We start from the raw sequence: 23,793 nt of genomic DNA, 5'->3' as shown, positions 1-23,793 counted from the left end.
TGTACTATTGCCCTTTATTATATTACTTAAGGCTTGTCATCCTTGGAGAATTTTCATAATACATATATCCTCAATAAGCCATTGAGACAATCGACACTGCCACTGCTTGGAGAATCCTCACCCCCATTTGTTTTACTGTAACATGCTCACTACCAACTACCTAGATTCTTCCACCAGTCACCTCACAGTAACAGAATAACATGACAACCAGCACCTACTTGGGATGTGTCGATGATGTGTCCCCCAGAAGAGGGGGACGTAATGTTGATCACGGGAAAACATGCAAATTCTACACAGAAAGCACCAAGAACTAAGAGGCACATGCACAACTCTGGTGCCACAGTGTCAGTCTATAATATAGACTACTACAAGGAAATCTAAATCCACCACATACCAAGAAAAAGGGCAAGTTTATCTTTTGGAGTCTTAACATTAGTTTAGCCCACTGTATTGTCTTGTATTGGATGAATGTTTATTGTCGGGGTATTTCAGGTTTGAAATAAGAGTTAAAAAAACAGAATTTAAAAGTGGTTCAAAAAAGTTGTTTTAAGTTACAAAGTTATTTTTAAAAGAAATAAAAACATATTTGATAATTGCCAATAAATATAATTGTCTGCGGCTAACGTAGATTATTATGCTGAGTTCCAAATGAGATTAACTGAACAATTTTCATGCAGTGAACTACCAATTCGCAATAAAGTATACCAGCCAAATTTCAAATACCAGTCAACCAGCTAACACAGTGGAAGTCTTTAATCATGAAGGTTTCAAAGGGCATTCAAAGGAAATAGAGTGCATGACTGAAAGCAAATTTTGATTACTTATGGATTCAAATTATTTCCAAAATAAACAAAATGAGAACCTGCAGCATGTTACACAGGTTACTTGAAAGGTGAGTCAAGTGTGTGACTGAAACCTACTTCAACTTTAATGCATTAGGAGTGTTGCAATGCTGTTGGTGCTTGAGGGCTTCAGAACTCTGGCTAAATTAATAATATATTCTGCACGTTTGATTCTGATATAAACATTAAATCCCAATAATATCAAGCAGCATATAAAATTCAAAAGCTGCCATGCAGTTTTTGGTCACAATTGTATACACAAACTGTACTTGTGGAAACTAGAATTGAATGAAACCTTAGTCAAGACGTCTTAAGGAAGGGGAAACAGGGCTAGTTATGGTGGCCATACACCGGTTCAGATCGCAGGCCACCCTCCCAAGCCAATTATATGCCCCCCCTCCCAAGCTCGGGTATTCTTGATAAGGAAACACAGAGTGCTCACTGGTAAACATTCTGGGACCAGAGGCAGTATAACTGAGATGGCAAGGACAATTTGTAGGAAGGAACTGCAGATGCTGGTTTACACCGAAGATAGACACAAAATGTGAGAGTAACTCAGCGGGACAGGCAACATCATTGGAGAGAAGGAATGGCTGACGTTTCAGGTCGAGACCCTTCTTCAGACTGAAAGTCATGGGAAAGGGAGTCGAGAGATATGGAAAGGTAATGTGTGAAAATGACAGATCAAAGCAGACGATTATAAGGCTATGTAGAATGGTTCATTGTTAGGGGAAGGTGACAAATTAATGTAAATGTTTGTTTGTTTTAAGTTGTAAATAAAGATATTTTATCATAGAAAGGAAATATGCAACAAATATCATAATATCGTGGTGCAGAGGAAGAAAGGCTGCTTAGTGTGTTTGTTCATGGGTCCTTAGAGGACAGATTAATAAGATGGTTAAAAATTACGGCTTTCTTCATAGGCAGGGCATTGCATAAGAGAAGGGAACTGTATAAAATGCCACTTCGACTTGCCAATTGCACACAACCCTGGTCATATTTCAGAAACCTGGGTAGTGAGGGGAGGAGGGTGCTGCCAGCATCACAAATTAATAGCTCCAAGGAAAGACAGGGTAAACTGGAGTTGTTTCCTTTGGAATCAAGGCATCAGAGGGGTTACTTAATTCAGGAGCATGAAATTCTGATAATGTAGGATGGACCCAGAGACACAGATTTGTAGTACTTGTTAATTTAGAAATTAACAAGACACCCTCAGGACATTTAAACCATACTTTGACGTGTTCTTACAAAGCCACTATTTGCAGAGTTGTCGATTTTATGCTGGATGGTGGGATTAGACTTGGTAGTTCTTGAAGCAGTACAGAGATGACGTGCTGTGAAGCCTCCGTATGTGTCATTATTTTTTTGGCAATTCCATTTTATCTCATCAATGACAAATAGTTTTCTTCGCTAAATTCTGAATTCTGAATACTCACAAACAGAAATCTAAGACGCATTTAACAGCCACTCTTTAGTTACGCACTTATATGTTTTACATCAGATCTCTGCAGTACCTTCTCCTTCATCACCTTAAAAAGCAGCAAATTAAAGGCCAGTTTTAAAGTTGCATAATCTGGACCGTTAATGGAATATAATGTGGAAAAAGTCAGAGAAAAATAATTATGAATACATCTAGCAGAAATATTATTGCATGAGCACCTAATCTCCAGCATGCATACTTTGCAAATCTGCAATACTAATAAAGTTGCCCCAACGTGCAAATTGTTAATCACCATCGTTGAATCAACCTGCTGGTAGAATCGACTTCAATTAATACAACTCCTAAGAAAAACAAAATGAATTTTTTAGGATGTTAGATTGCGTTTCATTTAAAAAAATGGAAATTAGACACAAACTTATTGCTCATCACAAGCTATTTCCCATTTTCAATGAGCTTTAACGGGGGGAAAGCTATTCGCTCCCGTTCATAAGAAATCATTAAGTTAATTTATTTTTACCGAGAAAAAACAAAATAATCAAAACTCATTTTAATAGTTTCCTACTGACCTTTCAATGAGATTTATTTAGATCTCTAAACTTGAGGGTAATTCTTCAAATATACCAAAATGAAAACTAAACTATGCAACATATTTCAAACAATGTACTTTTAACCACTTTAAGAGTGGAGACATTTTCCAAATGTAAGTGCATAATTCTCAAGAGAGAAGGAAAGGTTTGAAATCTGGTTAATATAAATGTAATATAAAGACAACATGTTCTGCTTTTAAAATCATCATTTTACTTACGCAGCTGCTTTTTTAAATATCTGTTTTGACAATGAATATATTTTACTCAGTTCACATTTTCAGTTTAGATGTAGAAATTCAGTTTGTAGATTTAAATACGGAACACTTCTTAGGCAATGCTATCATTAACTAGCTCCACTTTGACTAAAGGTATACTGCCCTTAACATGGAATCAACAGCATGTAATGGCAAACCAGCGGGGAGTGGAAACAATACTGTACAACCTCATTGTGGGCGATATTCTACTGAATAAAATTGTACAGTATTGCTTTCACTCCTTGCTGGGTTGCCATTATATACAGTCAATTTTGCATAGGGGATGGTACCAATTATGTGCCTCAAGCAAATCAATTGTTAAGGTTGCAAATTTCAAATATGCATACTTTTTTAAACTGCAACCTCAATAATCACAACCTGGAATCTTTAAATTGAACCCGTTTCTCCCTCTCTTCAATATGTGCAACCTGGAGACTTTACTTGAGGACGAGTGCTGGAAATTGGATACGAGTGGGCTACATTATAGGCTGTATTGCATTCATCTCCTGTCTCCTGTCAGTAATAACCACTCCATTGACTCCAGATGGGCTGGATATCAAAAGCCAAATGCAGTTTTACTTTTTTATTTTCTCCAGGTCCAGTGTGGTTGGCCAGTTTATCTTCCAAACCACAAAGATGTTAATCATTATTATCTTTTGGACCAACTGCTGCAAACAAAACCAGAGTACAGTAACGTGTGTGGCATTTTAAACAAAGCAGCTCTACCTACCTAATTAATGATTCAAGAATTGCAGGGCAAGGGCCTTTCTGGAACTCCAGCTCTTTATAATGCAAGGCTTTGGCATATGCACGGCATTTAGCTGCTCTCTCTCCAAGGAGGACAATGCCATTATCATCTCTCAAAGGTAGAGGCCCCTGATGAAAATGAAGAAGTTAGCCAGTTTGCCAAGATTAAGAAATTGATTTGTTCTTATTATCCCAGTACAGATTTACAATTAGCGAACAAAAAATAGTAGGAATTAACAAGTTTTTGGGGAGGGGATGCTAGAATGCAAGTAGAAGGAACCTGCAAGAATCAGAGGTTATGCCACAACTTATTTTTAATCTACATCATTGACAAATGAGGGCTGTATGGAATGTATCCAATTTGATACAAAGTTAGGAGAAAGGCAAGCTGTGAAACAAGATAGAAGCTGTATAGGCTTCCTTAGCAGAAAGGCTTTAGTCGAAAGAAATTATGACATTGGTAATGAGTCAGAAAACATTTTTTGCCAATCTTACCATATTGCAGTATATTAAGAAGCCAAGTACAGCAAGCAGCAATGACATCAAAAGGCACATCAAGCTTCACTGTAAGTGGATTGGGAATATAAAAATAAGGAAGCCTTGTTGTAACCAAGAGGCATTGGTGAGATTTTACCTCGAGTGCCAGAAACCAGTTTTGGTTTCCTACTTGCCCAAGAGGGCATGCAACAAAAGTGCACTTGAATAGGTTAATAGGAGAGCCCATGATTAGAGAAGGAATATAACAGGCCTATATCTTCCATAATTTTGAAAACTGAGATGCATACGTATAGAAATTATTAGATCCTGAGAGGGCAAAAGCACAGATGCTATTTCCCTGGCTCGATTGACTGGAATGAGGGATTATGGCTTCAGGATGAGGTCAGCAATTTAGAAGGGAATGGAAGAAATGACTTCACTCAAAGTGTGCAAGATTTTGATTGAAAACATGTATGCTTGAATGATATTTCGTCATTTCTTTGACTGGATACCATGCAACAAAAAAGCTTATTACTCTACCTTGGTACATATGACAATAATAACATTAAGCTAAACTAAATCTTAAAGATAGAATAGAAACATAGAACATAGATGAAGGAGTAGGCCATTCGGCATTTCAAGCCAGCGCCGCCATTCAATATGATCATGGTATATCATCCAAAATCAGTACCCCGTTCTCCCCATATCCCTTGATTCCATTAGCCCTAAGAGCTATCCCACCTCCAAGGAATGTGAGCATTCAATGCACATTTTCACCAAAGGAATCGAGGCATTTGGAGATGGGCAAGGAAAACAGTGCAGTAAAAGTTCTGCCATAATCATACTGTCAATAATAAAACAATGATAAAATAACTAAACTAAACCTTAAAGATATCCCACCTGAGCAATGTGAGCATTCAATGAGCATTTTCACAAAAGGAATCAAGGCATTTGGATAAAGGCAAGGAAAACAGTGTTGTAAAAGATCTGCCATAATCTTACTGAGTAGTGGACAGGTCTTAAGATTCTCCATGCTCTACTAGCTGCGCCACTGCACTGCCTGTATTTTGATAAGCGTGAACATTTATAGAATTTGATAAGAGACAACCTTTCCTTGGAAAGTGAAATAAAACTGACAGATTCTGGAAATTTGACATAAAACAGAAATAGCTGCAAACACTGCAGGTCATGCAGCATCTGTGAAAAAAAGAAACAGAAATGACATTTCAGGTCCGAGAATGTTATCTTTGCTTCTCTTTCTGTAGATGCTGTTGGACCTGCAGAGTGTTTCCAGCATTTTCTGTTTGTGATTTGGCTTCTCCTTTACCTTGTCACTGTGCTCCATGAACTCAGCCAGGTTAAGCAGTGTTTGCGTGACCTCAGCAATGTCCTGGGAAATTAAAGCTTGCTCAATACTTCTGATCAGCTCATCTTGCTGAGATTCATGCAGTTCCGACCAACAGGAGAGGAAGGCTGCATTAAACAGGTCCCTGTATTACAAGAAAGTCCAAAATGTTAACATGTAGTGAGAAAAACAAATATCAAAATATTTGTTCACTATAATTAAAAAATGAAAAATTAGAAATGTAGTTTTAATCAAGCATTTTTTACTTATGCTTACAATACAGGAGACAGCCATTTAACACATTGGGTCCATTCCAGTTCCAAGAGTAGTAATCCCTTTGGTCCCATTAACGTTATCCCTATTTCCTTGTATCCTTCCAAATTTATTTATGACTAATTTATTTCCCTTTTACTGTGGGCACTGTGTGGACTGATTACTCTCCAAAGTGGCTAATTTCCCAGTGCAAGCCTAGACAAAGACTGTTAAGTGTTCATTCAATGATGGACGGCAGTGTCAAAACCAGATCGGACCCAGATTTTTCACTGCGGCTTGGAAACTCTGGCATTTTTTCACCGAAAATATATAATTGCCTTCCCAGACTGAACCCCCAACCCTATGCTAGCTCATTTTGGCATAAAAGAAAACATCAGTGCATAAACATTAGCCAAATTACCTCAGGTTCAAAAGCAATAGGGTTCCACATTGGTGCTTAATATTATTGCCTTCTTGTACGAGGTAAAAAAAACTTACAGCTTCTGAAAAAATTATATTGTCTCATTGACAGCAGAATAATTTGCAACGGTTACTACATAGAATATTCCAGAGCAAAGCTCTTTAATAGAATAATCACCAATCTAATTCATATGCATGACCCATTTTGCAATTACAACCTCATGAGTTATTTGCTGTCATGCAATTGCAAAGAAAGGATTATTTGGAATAATATGAAATCTGGAAAATTAATAATCAGTAAATCTATATAAATGCACAGTATTGGTGAAAACAAGTTGCTGTATAGTCATTATTATATGTCTTTGTATAAGTTGTCATAACCACATATTTATTCCAAAAACCTCTTAAAATATATCTTACCCACAATGAGAATCTACAAAATCACAATTTTTTTCCCTTTTATTCTTATTTTAGCCAACGTATTTAATTTGTTCTTTAAGCACCAGGATATTTGAATGGTATTACTTTCATGATTTTCACGGTATTACTTTCATGATTTTCACAAGGCTGTCGACACTGGGGACTCTAATAATACCACTGGGTGTTAAGTGGCAGCAACCCAAGTTAGCCCAGGGCAAAGGATTTGAAGGAAATAAAATTAATTCATAACGAAATCTGAAAATTATGGTCAGCAGATCACGCAGCTTCAGTGGAAAGAGAAATAAAGGGATTTTGACCTAAAATGGTAACTGTTTCCCTTTCCACAAATATTGTCTGACCTGTTAATATTTTGGACATTTTGTTTCTATTTCAGATTTCCAATATCCGCAGTTTTTACATTTTCAAATTAACTCCACAGTTGATTTTTTTTCAAATATAGGAAACTCTCGAATTAAGAAATGAAAACATGTGAAGCGAGGGAATTTATGAAATTATTTCTGCATCATTTTGAACAAAAGAATATAAGTGCATGAGGAACCCACTCAACCCATCAAACCTGCCCTGCCATTTTATATAAGAAAGAACTGCAGATGCTGGAACAATCGAAGGTAGACAAAAAATGCTGGAGAAACCTAGCAGGTGAGGCAGCATCTATGGAGAGAAGGTATAGGCGACGTTTCGGGCGTGTCCAAAGTCATGAGGAGTACACATGAGGTAAAAAGCCACAATCTTTTCACCAAGGTAGAGGAGTATAAAACTCAAGGGCATAAGATTTAAGATGAGAGGAGAAGGATTTAAGTGACTGAAGGGGTAACTTTCTCATGCAGAGAATAGTGCATACTTGGAATGAGCTGCCAGAGGAAGTGGCAAAATACAATTACAACTACTACATTTAATAGACATTTAGATAGGTACATGGACAAAATGTTTGGAGGGTTATGGGCTAGCCAATGACAAGTGGGACTAGATCAGTTAGGCAACTGCGTCAGCCTGGACCTGTTTCCATGTTACACAGTTCCATGACTGTATGGCCACTATTTTAAATGACTACGATCCCTAATCTCTTAACTATGTCCACTAATTTGAGATTATCCTGTCCATGGACACACACTAATGTCTACCCTTTAATCCTTTAGGATCTTACATAGTTTAACAAGAACATGCTTAATTCTTCCCTTCTCCAAATAATTTATTTTGATTCTTTTACCAAGCTGAACCTCATTAATCGCTAATAACTTTTGTTTTATAATCTGACATAAATGTCTCAGATTTACTCTTTTCTCTTGCTAACAAATGTTTAAGTGCATGTTATTTGGAAGGAAGTGGGGAGATCACTGATAATTGAAAACCAGTTAGTGTCATCTCTGGTGATTGGTTCAGTCTGATCACAATCTTCATTGGGGAATCACTTGGGCCCGAGGAATATCTCTAGTTCTGAGGTGGGCAAGAATCATTTGAGGGATCCACTGATTCCGCCACAAGTGGACTTGTTTATGCATGGTACCTGGCATTGAGAGTCAAGGACTTCAGTGCCTTCCCATATATCGTTACTTCACATTGAGCCGTCGTGGGCCAGGGCCACACACGTCAGTGAGGATGTAACACTCCTCCCAGGAGATACTGAGAACATCCTTGAAACATTTTCTCTGCCCTCTGATGTGCATCAATGTGAAAAAGTTGATTTAAGGAATGCTAATTAAATATTTGATCTGCATTTATGATCTACTATTTGGCAATAAGTTTTAAAAAAAAAAGAGGATTTTTACCTGGCCAAGGGGTTGTAGGCCTGAGCAAGCGGCCAACATGAGCGGAGTGCAGGTGATGGGGATTCTTTCAGTAATTCCACACTAAGTCGCCTCAGCCATTCCATCCAGTCATCTTTAGAGACTCTCCTGGCTGCTCCCCATGCCTGAAACAGAAGCATAACTGCTTACAATTGCTCCTTTGTGACACATTTTCAAGCAGTTGAGTGTAGCAGTTTGGGCAGGTACTGGCTAACTCATTACTGTGGACTATGAATTTTATTAATGAAAGAGCCAATTGAAACGTTAGCCACTATCAAAGATACAATTAAATGAAACTGTTAATGCCTGCTTCATAATAGTGAACAAAGGAATGCCATGAATGTATTGGCATTCATCTGTTAATAAACACCCTCTAAACCATTCATCTTAAAAACATGATTGTTGTTTCTAATTAGTGGCAGGTATTTCTATGGAAATTAATAAAATTATAGGCGCCATTGTAATATAGTACTAATCCCCCTACATCACAAGAAATGCTCACCTCTTGCTGAAGGATGTATATAGTGGCATTAAATACAAGCAAGTCAGTAAAGCCAATCTCTTGCAAATGGATAAAAATAGCCTAAAAACACCATACAAACAACTGACAAATAACAGATTTTTATATAACGTCATTAATCAGGAGAAATATGGTCGATCACCTGCATCCACTTTATAAGTTGTAGGAGCAGAATTAGGCCATTTGGCCCACCAGGTCTACACCGCCATTCAATCACGGCTGATCTATCTTTCCCTCTCAATCCATTCTCCTGCCTTCTCCCCATAATCCCCGACACCCATACTAATCAAGAATCTATCAATCTCCACCTTAAAAATATCCATTGACTTGGCCTACACAACCTTCTGTGGCAATGAATTCCACAGATTCACCACCCGCTGACTAAAGACATTCCTCCTCATCTCCTCACTTCAGAGCTTAGACGGGCTTAATGTAATACCCCACGGGAAAGCACGCCCTCAGAACTGTACTAGAGTGTGAGCTTTGATTTTATTGTATAAGATATTTGGAGTATGGTTTGAAACCACCATCCGAATCAATCATTGACAAATCTGCCAAGAAATAAGCCATGACCAAATTAATCTATGAGGGAGCGGGGTAGGAGCAGGCTTGTGCAATGCCTGGACCATTTGCATTCAAAGGCTTGCTTCTATGATTTATGTGTGTGATTCATGTGTGGTAACATTATGATACGTTCCGGCTCTGAAAGTAGTATATATTTCTTTGGTTTCATTGTCATTTCATTGTAACAATAAATAATGTGAACAGTACCTTGCATGGTAATCAGCAGAAATTAATGTTATTTGCCCAACATTGCTCTTAGCAAGTATCTGTAGCGGCACATTGCCATAACTAAGGCCTATTTCAACAGTCTTTTATAGGGTCATAAATTATCATAATTTCACATTACATAGACATATGCATAGACTACCAAGAGAGTTAGAAAAAGTTAACATTTGATTTACAAGTTGCTAATTACTTGTTTTAATACGGTTTTGACATTTACATGTTGCCATGAGTACTTAAATGACACTATAGATGTGACACTAAAGATCTGAACAAGATTTCATGAAATGTTTCTGCAATTTGCATTGACAATTACGGCTTGTTCTGATGCCCAAAGTACATGTTGATTAAACTGTCATAACCTTGAAGGGAACAAACTATTTCTGCTTCAACTTTACATGAAAGATGACTGAACCAAAGATGTACATCGTACGAGAATAAAAGCAGTGTTATGCTGTCAATCACTAAGATGCACGTAACATGCTCTATGAGGTGCTGGCAAGGCCACGTTTGGAATATTGTGAACAGTTTCGGGCACCATATCTGAGGAAGGATGTGCTGGCTCTGGAGAGGGTCCTGAGGAGGTTTACAAGAATGATCCCAGGAATGAGTAGGTTGACCTATGATGAGCGTTTGTCGGCATTGGGCCTGTACTCACTGGTGTTTAGAAGAATGAAGGGAGACCACATTGAAACATACAAAATAGTGAAAGGCTTGGATAGAGTGGATGTGGAGAGGATGTTTCCACTAGTGGGAGAGTTTAGGACTAGAGGTCATAGCCTTAGAATTAAAGGGTGTTGTTTTAGGAAGGAGATGAGGAGAAATTTATTTCATCAGAGTCTGGTGAAATTCTTTGCTTCAGAATTATTTGCCACAGAAGGCTGTGGAGGCAAAGTCAGTGGATATTTTTAAGGTAGGGATGGGTACATTTTTAATTAGTAGAGGTGTCAGAGGTTTTGGGGCGAAGGCAGGAGAATGGGGTTAGGAGAGAGAGATAGATCAGCCATGACTGAATGGCGGAGTAGACTTGATGGGCCGAATGGCCCATTCCTTATGACCTTAATGCACATAGTTAAAATGATGTACTGAATTTTATTTTTAAGCATGGACAAACCTTCTGCAGATTGGTGGTGCTGACGTGTAATTTCTTCATCGGTCCAGTCTCCACAGGTCCACTTGATAGCTTGTCACCTTGATTGCCCCGTGAATTCCGATGTTGAAAAATTATAGGATCCTCCTCTTCTTCAGCCAACGTGTAACCCTATTGTGCACAAATTAAGTTTTAATAATTTCCTTCACAGTGGAAACAGAATTCAGATTTTTTCTTTGACTATTCCCAGTAAAATTTAAGATTATGCAACATACCTAGGTCCTGTTTTTGGCCAGTATAATTGAAGATACTGCAATATACGTAGGATTAGGATATCAACTCACCCATTGCTTTGTAAGTGTATAAGGAGTATAAAATCATGAGAGGAATAGATCAGATAGACGCACAGAGTCTCTTGCCCAGAGTACGGGATTCGGGAACCAGAGGATATAGGTTTACGGTGAAGTGCTGAAGAATTCAAGGGTATAGAAATCTCTTTTGATGACCACACAAACTAAATTTTAAAATTAAGCTTAAGTGAAAGAGGTTCAGTGCTGTGCAAATAAAATGGTGATATATCACCGAATCAAAATAGTAAGTAGCCTGGAGGGAAACCTACATCTTACACCTGCTACCCTTACCCTGTTGGATGGGAGATGTTGCAGATTTTGGGCTGGAAGCAAAAGTCCAAGCAGTGGAGGACTACAAACTTAAAAGAGGAGCTAAATCTAAGTTTACCTTTACAATGCGACATATTAACACATCGTAGCGTTGGTGGTTTATCCTGTGGCGGATCATCACCTTATTCACCATGGGAATAAATATCTGATACTGAAAAATATACAAGAATGCGTCATTAGAATCAAGCAATGGCTTTGTTTACCATTGATTACTCACATTTCCTTTAATGGAGAAATGTTCAATTATGATTATCTGTTACCGTTTGCTACAAAATGCAATGAAACAGTAGTTAGAATTTGCTACTTATTAAAGTTACATATATGATGAATAAAACGACCCTGCAGTGTCAGGCTTGGATGAGGTAGCAACATTCTTCCCTTTGAGTCATTAGGTTGTTGGTCCATTCCAAAAATGAGCACACAAATCAAAATGTGCATGGTATCACACCGCACGAAAACAGACCCTTTGGCTCACCACGTCTGCACTGAACATCAAAACTACACCAATCCTCATTATTCCTCTTCAATTCGTATCAACTCCTCTCTTACAACCTAATTCTACTGTCACCCACCTAACTACACCAGAGGCAATTTACAAACCCCGTGGCGTGCCTCTGGGGTTTTACAAGAACCTAGCATTCCTCATTTTGACCGAGCCATACAAATGCAAACCATGTAATTTCAATAAAGGGCACCTCAAGTGCTTTCAAAAAGGGCAAGGATATGGTTCGTCAGAAGTGAGGTGGGAAGGAGCAGAAAATATGTAGCAAAGGGCCAGGTAGAGTATTATTTGCATTACAAGTATTACATTTTAATTATACAAGTTAGAATATTTTAAATTTAGCAAACTTAATAGTGAACTCTAACTTTAAAAAACGATGGCATTTGTGTTTTGATTATGTCCCACCACCACCCCGACCCATTCCCCTCCTCCATCCGTTCATCTTATGCCCTTCCGATATCAGACTATGATCATTTTCCATTCATCCCCCCTTTTTCTCTGTCCCCTTTCACCGATATCTCGCCCTCAGACTTTACATTTCACCCCAATTCCTATCTACGGCCCTTTGTCTTCTTTTCACCTCTAGCCTTTGCTATCATCTCTCCATCCATCTGCCAACCACTCTTCACGTATGTATCCACCTGGTACGTGCCAGGCTTTGCCAAATCCCACATAGCTTTTCCAGCCTTCTTTCCCCCACTCCATTAATCAGAAGAAGGACCCCCCCCCCCCCCCACCTGAAACGCATCTTTCCATTCCCACCACAGACGCTGTTTGACCCGCTGAGTTTCTCCAGCACTTGTTTTTGCTCAAGATTCCCACATCTGTCGACTCCTATGTCTCTTTTTTTCCTCTCAAAATGTTTTCACAAATGAGTACAGGAGATTGAATGGCGCCTGGAGAACAGCAAGGGAGGGTGCTCCAGTGTTCTGCCCAATATTTTACGCTCAAATAACATTACAAACATTCTGCACTAAGAACCTTTCTTTTCCCCTCCCCTGACCCTCAGTCTGAAACGTCACCTATTCCTTTTCTCCAGAGATTCTGCCTGACCCGCTGATTTTCTCCAGCTTTATGCATCTATCTGAGGAATATCATACTGTTTAGTATAACTTTGCTCTTGCAAGTCATTGATGTGCACATGTTGGCTGGTGTATTTCCTGCATTACCACGGGAATTGATCTTCAAAGGGCTGATATTAGCTGAAAAAATCACTGGGGATCTCTGATGACAATAAGCAGCCAAATAAATATCCTTGACATTTTCCAAGGTTAGGGAGCTCTCCTCCCAGTATCATATTAAAAATTGCCTATTGTTCACCACTCGTAAACCTATTAACTGATCAAAACACTTTATTATGTGCAAATTGACAGCTGCATTTTCATAATTTACAGTACTGTGCACTTCAAAAGCCCTTCGTCAGCAGTTTATTTTAGGGTAACCCAGGGTCTCGAAAGATATTACAAAAATACAGGACGTTCTTATTTTTCTTCCCTATATTACAAGCGAATGAGTAAGCAACTGATCATTTTGTTTAAACATGATGAAATTAGAATCACAGAAACTTTAGGAAAGTGAAGGCCATCCTGCCCATTGTGTTTCTCCTTGAAGAAAATGTGGAACCCAATCTAATGCCAACTTCCAGCAAGACGCCTGTATGAATTTTTTCCTTAATAGTTATACTTTTCTCGTCTCCATTTCACTCTCTCCAACACAATCATCTCGTTCACATTATATGCTGATAAGGCCTGTATGTCAAACTTGAGCAATGATTCAATGAAAACGGTATTTTTGAAAGATTGAGCACACATTCATGTCATTAAAAATAAATCAGAAGTCCCGACTGCAGTTTTCTTTCGTAGTAATGTTTTACGGGCATATTCTATGTAAATGAATGCCACCTAAAAGTCACCTGAGGCTTTAAATTTATAAAATTTATAACCCACGTCAAATAAAATCACAGTTAACGATTACATTCATAGTGGAGGAAATTCCTACTAAATGAAAGGTTACACTTTTAAGCATCATTTAAATTCATTATATGTATAAAAAACTGTCCAGGAAAATGGATTGAGCTTGCAGTTTTATTCTGCCTCGGCACATTTTATTGAAAATGTTCTGGAGTTCCTCCAGTAAACTGCTTTAGGTGCAGGCATAATCATTCTAGTTGTAGATAAATACGGCAGCCAGTTTATACAAAGGTCCTTCTGACAATAAGAAAATTAAGATGATTTTTAAAAAAGTCTTGACTTGAGGAGAAAAGTTAGTCAAAACACTGGCGCCACAGTGGAGTTGCCTTACAGCGCCAGAGACATAGATTCGAACCTGACTATGGGTGCTGTCTGTAATGAGTTTGTACATTCCCCTTGTGATTGCGTGGGTTTTCTCTGGGTGCTCCGGTTTCCTCCAACATTCCAGACGTGCAGGTTTGTAGGTTAATTGACCAGTGAATTGTCCCCGGTGTGTAGGATAGAACTAGTGTACGTGTGATCGCTGGTCGATGCAAACTCAGTGGGTGAAAGGGCCTGTTTCCACGATGTATCTCTATACTTAAACTAAACACGGAAAAGGCTCTTGAAAAAGTGGAATGACACATTTAAGACTCAGCCACTGGAACAGGAAACGTAACCTCAGTGAGACTTCTGAATCCAAAGACAATGTCAACGACAATAGTGCATGAAACATCACCCTGGAACACTTCTGAAATCCAGGAGTGGGGCTCGAGACCATCACCGGCAAATAACCTTAGGAAATGCAATTGTACTCTGTTCACATGAAGCCAAATAAAGCAATCCTGATTCCAAAATAAACATCTGCAACAGATTCTCCTAAAAATCGTAATTTAAAACTCATTAGATCATATCTAGTGGTGAAAGTTTCAGCATGGAATGTGCTTGTCTTGAGTTTAGTAACCAGCTGAGGTTATGAATCAGTGAATCCCTTTATATACTTGGCCAAGTTTATATCCAGATGCACATCATAATGCTCAGTTTTCAACTGAACTTGTCAGGGATTATCTTTCTTCCTTATTATAATAGAGAATGCAATCAGTGCACCAAACAGGTCCAATGCCAATTCCAAGTCCCAATCCAAGTCCAAATATATATTATCACATGCACAAGCACAGTGAGGTACAGGGGAACATCTTCAGCATCACAGGCACAACACACAAAACATAAACCCAAAGAAATGTTACGTATATTAAGGGGAAAAGGGTAACTTGAGAGGAAAAAGACCCCCCCCAGAAACCAAGGTGATCTCATCTATGTGCGAAGGTGCAGGAGATAGGCAAGGTCTTCGATGAATACTTCTCCTCTGCTTTGACCACAGTGAAAGACATGACGACTAAATGAAGTTGGGAAAGTTAATGGGGATGTCTTGAGGATAGTCCGTATTACAGTTGTGGAGGTGCTGGATATTCTAAAACTTATGATGGCAGATAAACCTCCCAGTTTTGATTAGGGATAACCAAGGACACACCATGAGAAACTAGAGAAGAAATTACAAGAACTCTAGCTGAGATGTATGAATCATCGCAAGAAATGGGTGAGGAGCTGGAAGAGTGCAGAATGGCTAACGTTGTGCCTCTATTTAAGAAGGGCTGTGATGAAAAACCTGGAGAACTATAGACCAGTAACTTGAACATCCATGATAGGAGAGTTACTGAAGAAGATTCTGAGGGATAAGATATACACGTATTTCCAAAGAATGAGGTTGATTATGGATAATCAGCATGGGTGGGAGATGTCTAATGAATTTGCTTGTTGTTTGAAGAAGTAACAAAGCAGGTTGATGAGAGCAGAGCTGGAAACATAGTTTACATTTCATTTTCCAGCAAGGCTTTTGATAAGATTCTCAATTTTTTTTTTTAATAAGGCAGGTGGCCTGCGACTAGTGGTGTGCCTCAGAGATCGATACCTCTTTGGGATGTCAAACCAGGGCAGGACCAAAGATGGCTTTGGGAATGCTGACCTTTATCAATCAGGGTATTGACCATAGAAGTTGGGACTCTATGTTACAGCTGTACATCGCGTTGATGCGGCTGCATTTTGGAATATTGTGATCAGTTTTTGTCACCTTCCGATAGGAAAGATGTCATGAAGTTTGATTGAGTATAGAGAAGATTTACGGGGATGTTACCAGGACTTGACGGCCAGAGCAAATGGGAGGGGTGAAGTAATCCCAAGACAGGAATTCAATCTGTTCCATTTCATCTCTTCTAATTTCCCTGCAACTTATTTTCTTTCACATACTTATCAACCCCTAAACTTTCACTTGTCATATGTCTACACTAAAACATAATTTACTGTGGACCATTCATCTTCCAGCATGCTTTTGGGATGTGGGATGAACCCAATGCACCCAGCCAAAACCTGTGTGGTATTGAAGGAAACTTCACACACAAAATAACCAAAGTCAGGAACAAACCCAGCCCCCCGCAGCTGTGAGGCAACAGCATACCCCGTCTGCCATTCATGGAACAGGTCTAGGCAGCCAACTAAAGCCATAAGCTGCTTCACATTGTGATTTTTCAATCACTTGCACATTGACGTACCAACACTCAGAGAATGAGAGATCAATCAACAATTTACAGATGTAAGAAAGAACCTCAGATGCTGGTAAAAATTGAAGGTAGACACAAAATGCTGGAGTAACTCAGCGGGTGAGGCAGCATCTATGTATGGAGAGAGAAAGAATGGGTGACGTTTTGAGTCGAGACCCTTCTTCAGACAATTTATAGGTACTGGATCAGTCCCGTGGCTCATTCCTTAAAAGCTAGTCTAAATATATTGCCATATATTAACTGCAATATTTTCAATTTATTACAAGCATCACCACGTACATTGATAGCCCATGAACAGATAAATTGAAAAGATAATGCAAGCCAAATGGATGATTGCTTCATTGTTTCCATTCACGCTCAGTTCTCGACACGGATACAAAAGTTACCAATGGATCTCACACAGCTTTTGGCATCCAGAATTGAGGTATTCCCAAATGCAATAAAATAGATTCTAGAAATTGAGAAATAAAGCACCACAGATGCTGGAAGTCTAAACAAAAGTGAAATAAAACTGTGCATAATTAACAGATGAGGTAATACCTAGGGGGAAAAAATGATTTTAACTTTTCAGGTGATGACTATTCATCATCTGGAAAAGTGTGGAAACAGTATATTTTAAGTTGCAGAGCATGGGAGTGGGAGGAGTATGATTGTGATGGGGTGTAAACCATCCTGCACAGGAGACATGTGTAGGAAGGAACTGTAGATGCAGAAACTGTAGTTTACACCGAAGATAGACTAAAATGCTGGAGTAACTCAGCGGGTCATGCAGCATCTCTGGGGAGAAGGAATGGGTGACGTTTCAGGTCGACCCCTCCTCAGACCTTCTGAAAAAGGGTCTCAACCCGAAATGTCACCCATCCCTTCTCGCCAGAGATGCTGCTTGCCCTGCTGAGTTACTCCAGCAATATGCGTCTTATCTTCTGCACAGGAGACAATTGCTTTGAGCGGGGGAATTGAATATTTGTTGTCTACGACTAACCTGTCTGGAGGAGTGTGAACAAAGGAAAATGAAGGATAGTGGTGAAAAGTACTTGTTGGAGATGTGATGCACAACACTACATTTGGTGAAATTAGAATGGACTGGATATAATCTCCCAGTCAGAAACAGAGCAAAAGTCTTCTACAAATCTCTTCATTGTCTGTGTTTTCAACATCATGTACCCTCTCTCACCAGCCCAACCATAAAACCAATATTGACAATGAACAAACTCAATCAAACAAACTTAGATCATCCCCTGTAACAAAGATGCCTAATTTTAGTTTTCATTCAACATTTAAGTTCTATAAACAATTAGAAGATATCTCACCGCACATTTCTATTGAGTCTTATGCACCACAGAAATGGTCACTTCAGACCACCTCATCCATGTTGCCCATTTTTGTCCATCTACACAAATCCCCATCCCCCTGTGCCAGCATTAGTAGTTACTTTCTGTGTTGCCTTTGTAATTATCCATTTTAATGCCTCTTAAACATGGATATACTTTTTGATCCCACCAACCTCCCTAGCAGCACATTCCAGATATCAGCCACTCACCATGTAAACAAAAAGCTTACTGCTCAGATCACTTTAAAAGTTCCCTCACCTTTAAACTGTGCCCCCCTGCCAGGATTATAAAAGTCTATTTTTATTTATTTTTATTTCCAGACTGTTTCCACTTCCTTGTCGGAAGATCAAGTCAACAGAGAAGTTTTTTTCTGACTATCAGAGTATCTCAAACAGTAATTTGATGTAAAGATTTAAAAACCACAGTAAGTTTTGATCATGCAAGCAGAAACAAAAAAAACCTACAGGGTGCTGAGGTAGCTAACCACAAAGACAACCAACATTTAAAATAATATATAATTTAAGAACCAGCAAAAAAATTGGATGTTTTTTGTTGTTGTTTTTGTGGTGAGTTGGGGCACAGAACATGTAATTGTTATTTTACATGAATTTAGTAGTTGAAAAGAAAAATGTAGAAGATTACAGGATCAAATGGCTGTCTCCATGAAGTGCAATAAGTCGACTAGTCAGTCTGTGGGCTTTAAGCATGTTATTTTACTGTTATGTGTTTAGCATTATTAATTAACTACTTTTAGCTGACCATGAGAAATCTTCTAATTGCTTATAGTACTTAGATGTTGAATGAAAACTAAATGAGGTCATAACCTCAGAATTAAAGGGCACTCTTGTAAGGAGGAACTTCTTTAGTTAGAGGATAGTTAATCTGTGGAACATTGCCACAGAGGGCTGTGGAGTCCAAATCAGTGCACATCTTAATTAGAATGGGGGTCAAGGATTATGGAGAGAAGGCAGGAACATGGGATTATGTGGCAGAGATCAGCCGTGATTGAATGGCAAAGTAGACTCGGTGGGCCGAATGACCTAATTCTATTCCTATAACTAGTGAAATACTTAATTGCATTTGACAACATTAACAATGTAGATAAACACAGTATCGTTAACTGGTTGAGAAGGTAGTTAGATTGTCTTTACAAGGAATGCACAAAGTACAAGGAAAAACACCATTCACGATTGACATTTCAATCCCATCTTGAGCCTGTCCGGGCTTTCCTCAATATGTCAATTGGTGAAATTGTAGGTGAATATCTCTAATTCTATCATTCCTTTGCATTTTCTGCACTGACACATCTTCTAAGTCCCCTTCAGCTTTGCATTGGTTTTCTGTTGTTGAAGAATAGATACTGCATCTTTTCAATCATTTAAAAGATGTCACTACTCACCTGCCCAAAAGATTAACCCACTTACAGTAATTAACCAAACACAACCTTTTCCTCCCTACCATTTTACTGCTGTAGAAATTTGTAAGATCAGGAAAATAAGTAATCTTCCACAAATAAATTCTTAGGTTCATAAAATAAGTGCTGATATGATTAAAATTAAAATTGCACTAAAAATACAAGAATTTAGATTAAGTTTTGTTTTGCACTTTGAAACAAGTGATTTCACTGTTTCAGTTGTACTTGATGGAACTATGACGCTACATTTCTACATGTTAAAAGCCAAAGCATGCTGTGCAAGGTTTCTGTATTAAAAATATCTCCTGCGTACCGCTCTGTACTGCATCACTGCATTTAATGTCCTTCTATGAATGCTTCAAAAGGCACCACTTTTCAGTCCGGAGCTTTTCACAGTGGACTACAGTACACCAAAGACAGTATCAAATACAGATTTTTGCCCACTGTTTATATTGCTAACCAAGAGAAAAGTATTAAACATTCGTTTCACTCACACGCAAAAATCTGCCATTCATTGAAAGGAAATACAACTCACACTTCACTAGATACAGAACTTAGCCAAGAATAGCAACTTTACATCTTGATTCCTTTCAGTAAACATTCATTAAATGTCCAGTTATTTTTAAAAAAGTGATTTTACAGCTACATTTTAAAAATACAAGTTCCAAGACATCTATTCATGAAGCACTTGTGTTTAGCATACCATCTCAACCAATTACCAGACGCTCCCTGACTTATGTAAGGGTTAGGTCCCACAGACCCTTGCGAAAGTCGGATGTAATGCAAGTTGGAAACGGAAGTGCGCACCTGAAACCTTACTATCCAACACGGAGACTATGGGTGTGTCTGGGTCTCTGCGCCTGTGATGCTGCTACAAGCAAGATTTTCGTTGTACTTGTACCTCACAGTACTTGTGCATACAACAAAGTCAATTTCGATTTTCATTCTTGTGTACTGTTTGTTTTTGGTGTGTTATCGTGCTAATATACCTGCAAACCTGCAGCGAGTAAAAATTGTATTGTTCCGGTCCTGGTACATATTCAGTTGCAGATTAAATTATGAAAATACGAAAAGAACCAAAGAAAAAAATTGTTAGTGCTTTCGCTGGTAGTTACGCAGTCTCGACAGAATTGTGCAACATTTGGCATAGCCAGAATTTCAACGGGAAAATTGAGAACTCAATACTTGGATTGTTTGATTTTTCACAGAACCTTGCCTGTTTTATGTCAGCCTCGTTACAGAAGGCTGTCTTACTTTAGACAAAGAACTGTAAACATTCAAACATGCAAAGTATATTTGGGTGCAGAATGTATTTTGCGCATGAACATACTTTGTGGTTGGGTCTTTCGATTTGGTTAGTAGAATAAAGGCAATGGGTTTCAGTTCTATAACACCAACAAATTGGTACACAACTTTCTCATAACCTGATTTTGAGAAGGGCTAAACTTTCTGGGCAACAAAGCATAAGCACTTACCTCAAAAAGCAGTTACTATTTCACCCCCAACCAGATTCTTATTGAAGGAAGTCCAAAGAAGGTTCTCAACCCAAAACATTACCTGCACATTTCCCTCTGCAGATAGTGCCTCTCCCATCGAGTTCCTCCAGCACTTTGTTTTTTGCTCAATATTCTAGCATCTACAGTTTCTGAGCTTTACAGTTTTCTTTTTCTCTAAAATAAATTGCCATTTCAAGTGGCTTTATGTTGTTTGCTCACACCCATAACAACTGGGTTGAAATTGGGTAAAATCATTCCATAGTGTTCTCTGATACCAGTGATAATGCATTGTTCCAAATTAAATTTAAATCTTGTCTAAGAGATGAATGTTCTAGCTATACATAGACACCAACTAATATTGTTGAAATAGGAAATGCAGATACACATAGTACAGTATATACTGTATGTTTATATCTATACTAGAAAGATGGGTAAATAACTTATTTTCACCTTTTTTCCAAGTTGGAATACCAATGATGAAAGTGTGTCCATTGCCGTTTGACGCAACTCTGGAGTAAAATCCAGTGTACGAACTATTGGATGAATAATCCTCGACGCATAGTCAGTGAAGTCCAGGGATTCTGTCAGACGATCCAGAGTCTCCAAAGCCACCCTAACGCATTTTGGAAAGAGATCAATGTATGATCATCAAGAAACAAGGCCTATTTTTGTCATTCCTCCTTCCAACTCTTATTTACATTTGGCCAAAAGGCTTGAATTCCACATATTTGGGATCTATTATTGTACAATATTACAAGCTTTCCATAACCCTCACTAACCGAGGATACTATATTTTGTATAGTAAAAATTCACATCCCATGTAGATGAGAAGCACCATTAACTACACCAACCTTAGCCTCACAAATAGCAAACAGCCTAGTGATTTTCTTACATGAGACCCCAATCGGGAATTTCATCCAACCATTTCAATGCTTCTCGCTACTTTTTATTTAGCTGAAAGTTTGTACAAACGTGACAGATGTTTGTTAAAGGTTTTAAAGGAGTGCATAGATTGTATATGAACAACTGCAGACTTACTTTCTAGGACCCAGTGGTACTTCTTGTCCATCAAATAATTTAACAATTGGAGGAAGAAGAAGATGCAAATAATCATCCAGATTGGCACCAAACAGTTGTATTGCATTCAGTAACTACAGGAAGAAATCAACATCAATGGGTCAGTGGCCACTTTATTGTCACATGTACCATGGTACAGTGAAATTCCTTTCTTGCTTACAGTTCAGTAGAAATCTTTTTATACATAAGCACAATCATACTGAAGTACAAGGATATAGGAATAGTAAATTGCACTGACACAGAACTCGTCACCACATTTTTACCACTATATTGTGCGTTTTGAAGTCCAAAGTTGTTAAAAATGTAGAGTTTTAACTCGGTGATAATGGCTCGTTATCCTGGCAGTGGCACGGGATTTGAAGAGAAAGTTAAAATAATACATCTGAAATTCATTTCTGTCATGAATTGTGAAACTGCTGAATAAAGATACTAAAATTGAAACATGAATTGCCTGAAGTGGCATAACTTTGTCGACGCTCTTTATGTGGCGACTATTGCATACCTTGGGTATGGAAGCAAAGAATTTCACTGTGACTTGTCACATGTGACAATAAAGTATTCATTCGTTCAAGTGCAAAGAATCTGACTTGAATTAAACTACATTATTTTGATCACTGAATACAAATGGAAGTTTCCAGTGCAGCTACCGTTTTATAATTCATCAAAGCCCTGAACTTCAATAGCATGTGGCACACCAAAGGACAAAACAGATTGTCCAGGGTACATAGTAATCTACAGAGAGTCAGAAAGGCGATCCAATTTCTTGGCATCGATATTTTATTAAGAGAATCCAGCAATCAAAATGAATACTGAGTGGCAACGAGCAAAAGTTTTCCAATTATAAGAAATTGGATAGTAACATTCTAATTTGGGAACACGGCAATCCACTCCAACATTTTGGTTTCTGGAATCAATAATTTGATTAAAATGCAACAGGGTTAAAAAATTCAATAAGGTTACAATTCACAGAAGTATTATGATGTTCGCGTTTAAACTTCAAAAATAGTTTACCCGTCTCCTTTATCATCAATGACAAATTATGTCAAAGAGAGTTTTAATAATAAATACAAATTTAGTTATTGCCAAGCTGTTATTAAGCTGGGCTGTGAACCCTGTGAGGCAATTTTGATCTTGTTCATTACTATCTACTAATGTTATCTCACAACTCATGAAAACTTAACCCATTAATCATTAAATAATGCACTGCAATGCATTGATGCCAATTTAAGACAGTTTCCTATGGTCTATTCAGCTTTCAAAAAAAGTTTTGTAATATAGAATTATAGTCCAATAAAGATTAAATAAAACATTTTACGGCACAAACAGAAAACTGTCAAGGGCTGAAAACTGGATATTTTAGTCTGGAGGATTTTAACTAACAAAATAATTTGGTCCATTAATAAATGTCATCAAAACTTTACTAGACTCACCTTGATTGTGACACTACGACCTGCACTGGTGTCATGCATGAAGACACGTAGCATGTGAGGAATTAGCTGCGGTAGATAAAGCTTAAACTCCCCTCCCAAAGCGACAACAATCTGCTCAATGACCAGAATTATCGTATTTTGCATTTGGTTGTTAAGTGTCCAATATTCCTGTAAACAGCAGAAGATAATGACTTTTAAAAATAAATCCACATTTAAAGTTCTTCTTAAAAGAATGTACTTTTGTGCTGGGTTAAGAAATCAAACAAAGAGTCTCTGTAGATTTTCACCTTGTGTTCCGATTTCTTCTTACATC

General features: G+C 38.2%; 1 protein-coding gene across 1 annotated transcript in view; it reads right to left on the bottom strand.

Moving 5' to 3' along the window:
- mtor (mechanistic target of rapamycin kinase) overlaps window positions 1-23,793 on the bottom strand; it is a 181,979-nt gene that overhangs the window by 112,253 nt on the left and 45,933 nt on the right. The window contains exons 21-28 of the mRNA XM_055659446.1: window positions 23,481-23,648; window positions 22,012-22,124; window positions 21,424-21,586; window positions 11,725-11,817; window positions 11,011-11,157; window positions 8,573-8,715; window positions 5,676-5,838; window positions 3,855-4,000 (exon numbers count right to left, since the gene is read on the bottom strand). Of these exons, the coding sequence (XP_055515421.1) occupies window positions 3,855-4,000; window positions 5,676-5,838; window positions 8,573-8,715; window positions 11,011-11,157; window positions 11,725-11,817; window positions 21,424-21,586; window positions 22,012-22,124; window positions 23,481-23,648 (1,136 nt within the window). The remainder of the gene's footprint in view (window positions 1-3,854; window positions 4,001-5,675; window positions 5,839-8,572; window positions 8,716-11,010; window positions 11,158-11,724; window positions 11,818-21,423; window positions 21,587-22,011; window positions 22,125-23,480; window positions 23,649-23,793) is intronic.

Source organism: Leucoraja erinacea, chromosome 30, assembly GCF_028641065.1.
Source record: "Leucoraja erinacea ecotype New England chromosome 30, Leri_hhj_1, whole genome shotgun sequence".
Classification (NCBI taxonomy): domain Eukaryota; kingdom Metazoa; phylum Chordata; class Chondrichthyes; order Rajiformes; family Rajidae; genus Leucoraja; species Leucoraja erinaceus.
Note: the sequence above shows the minus strand (reverse complement) of the source record. Positions and strands in the feature narration are given on the sequence as shown.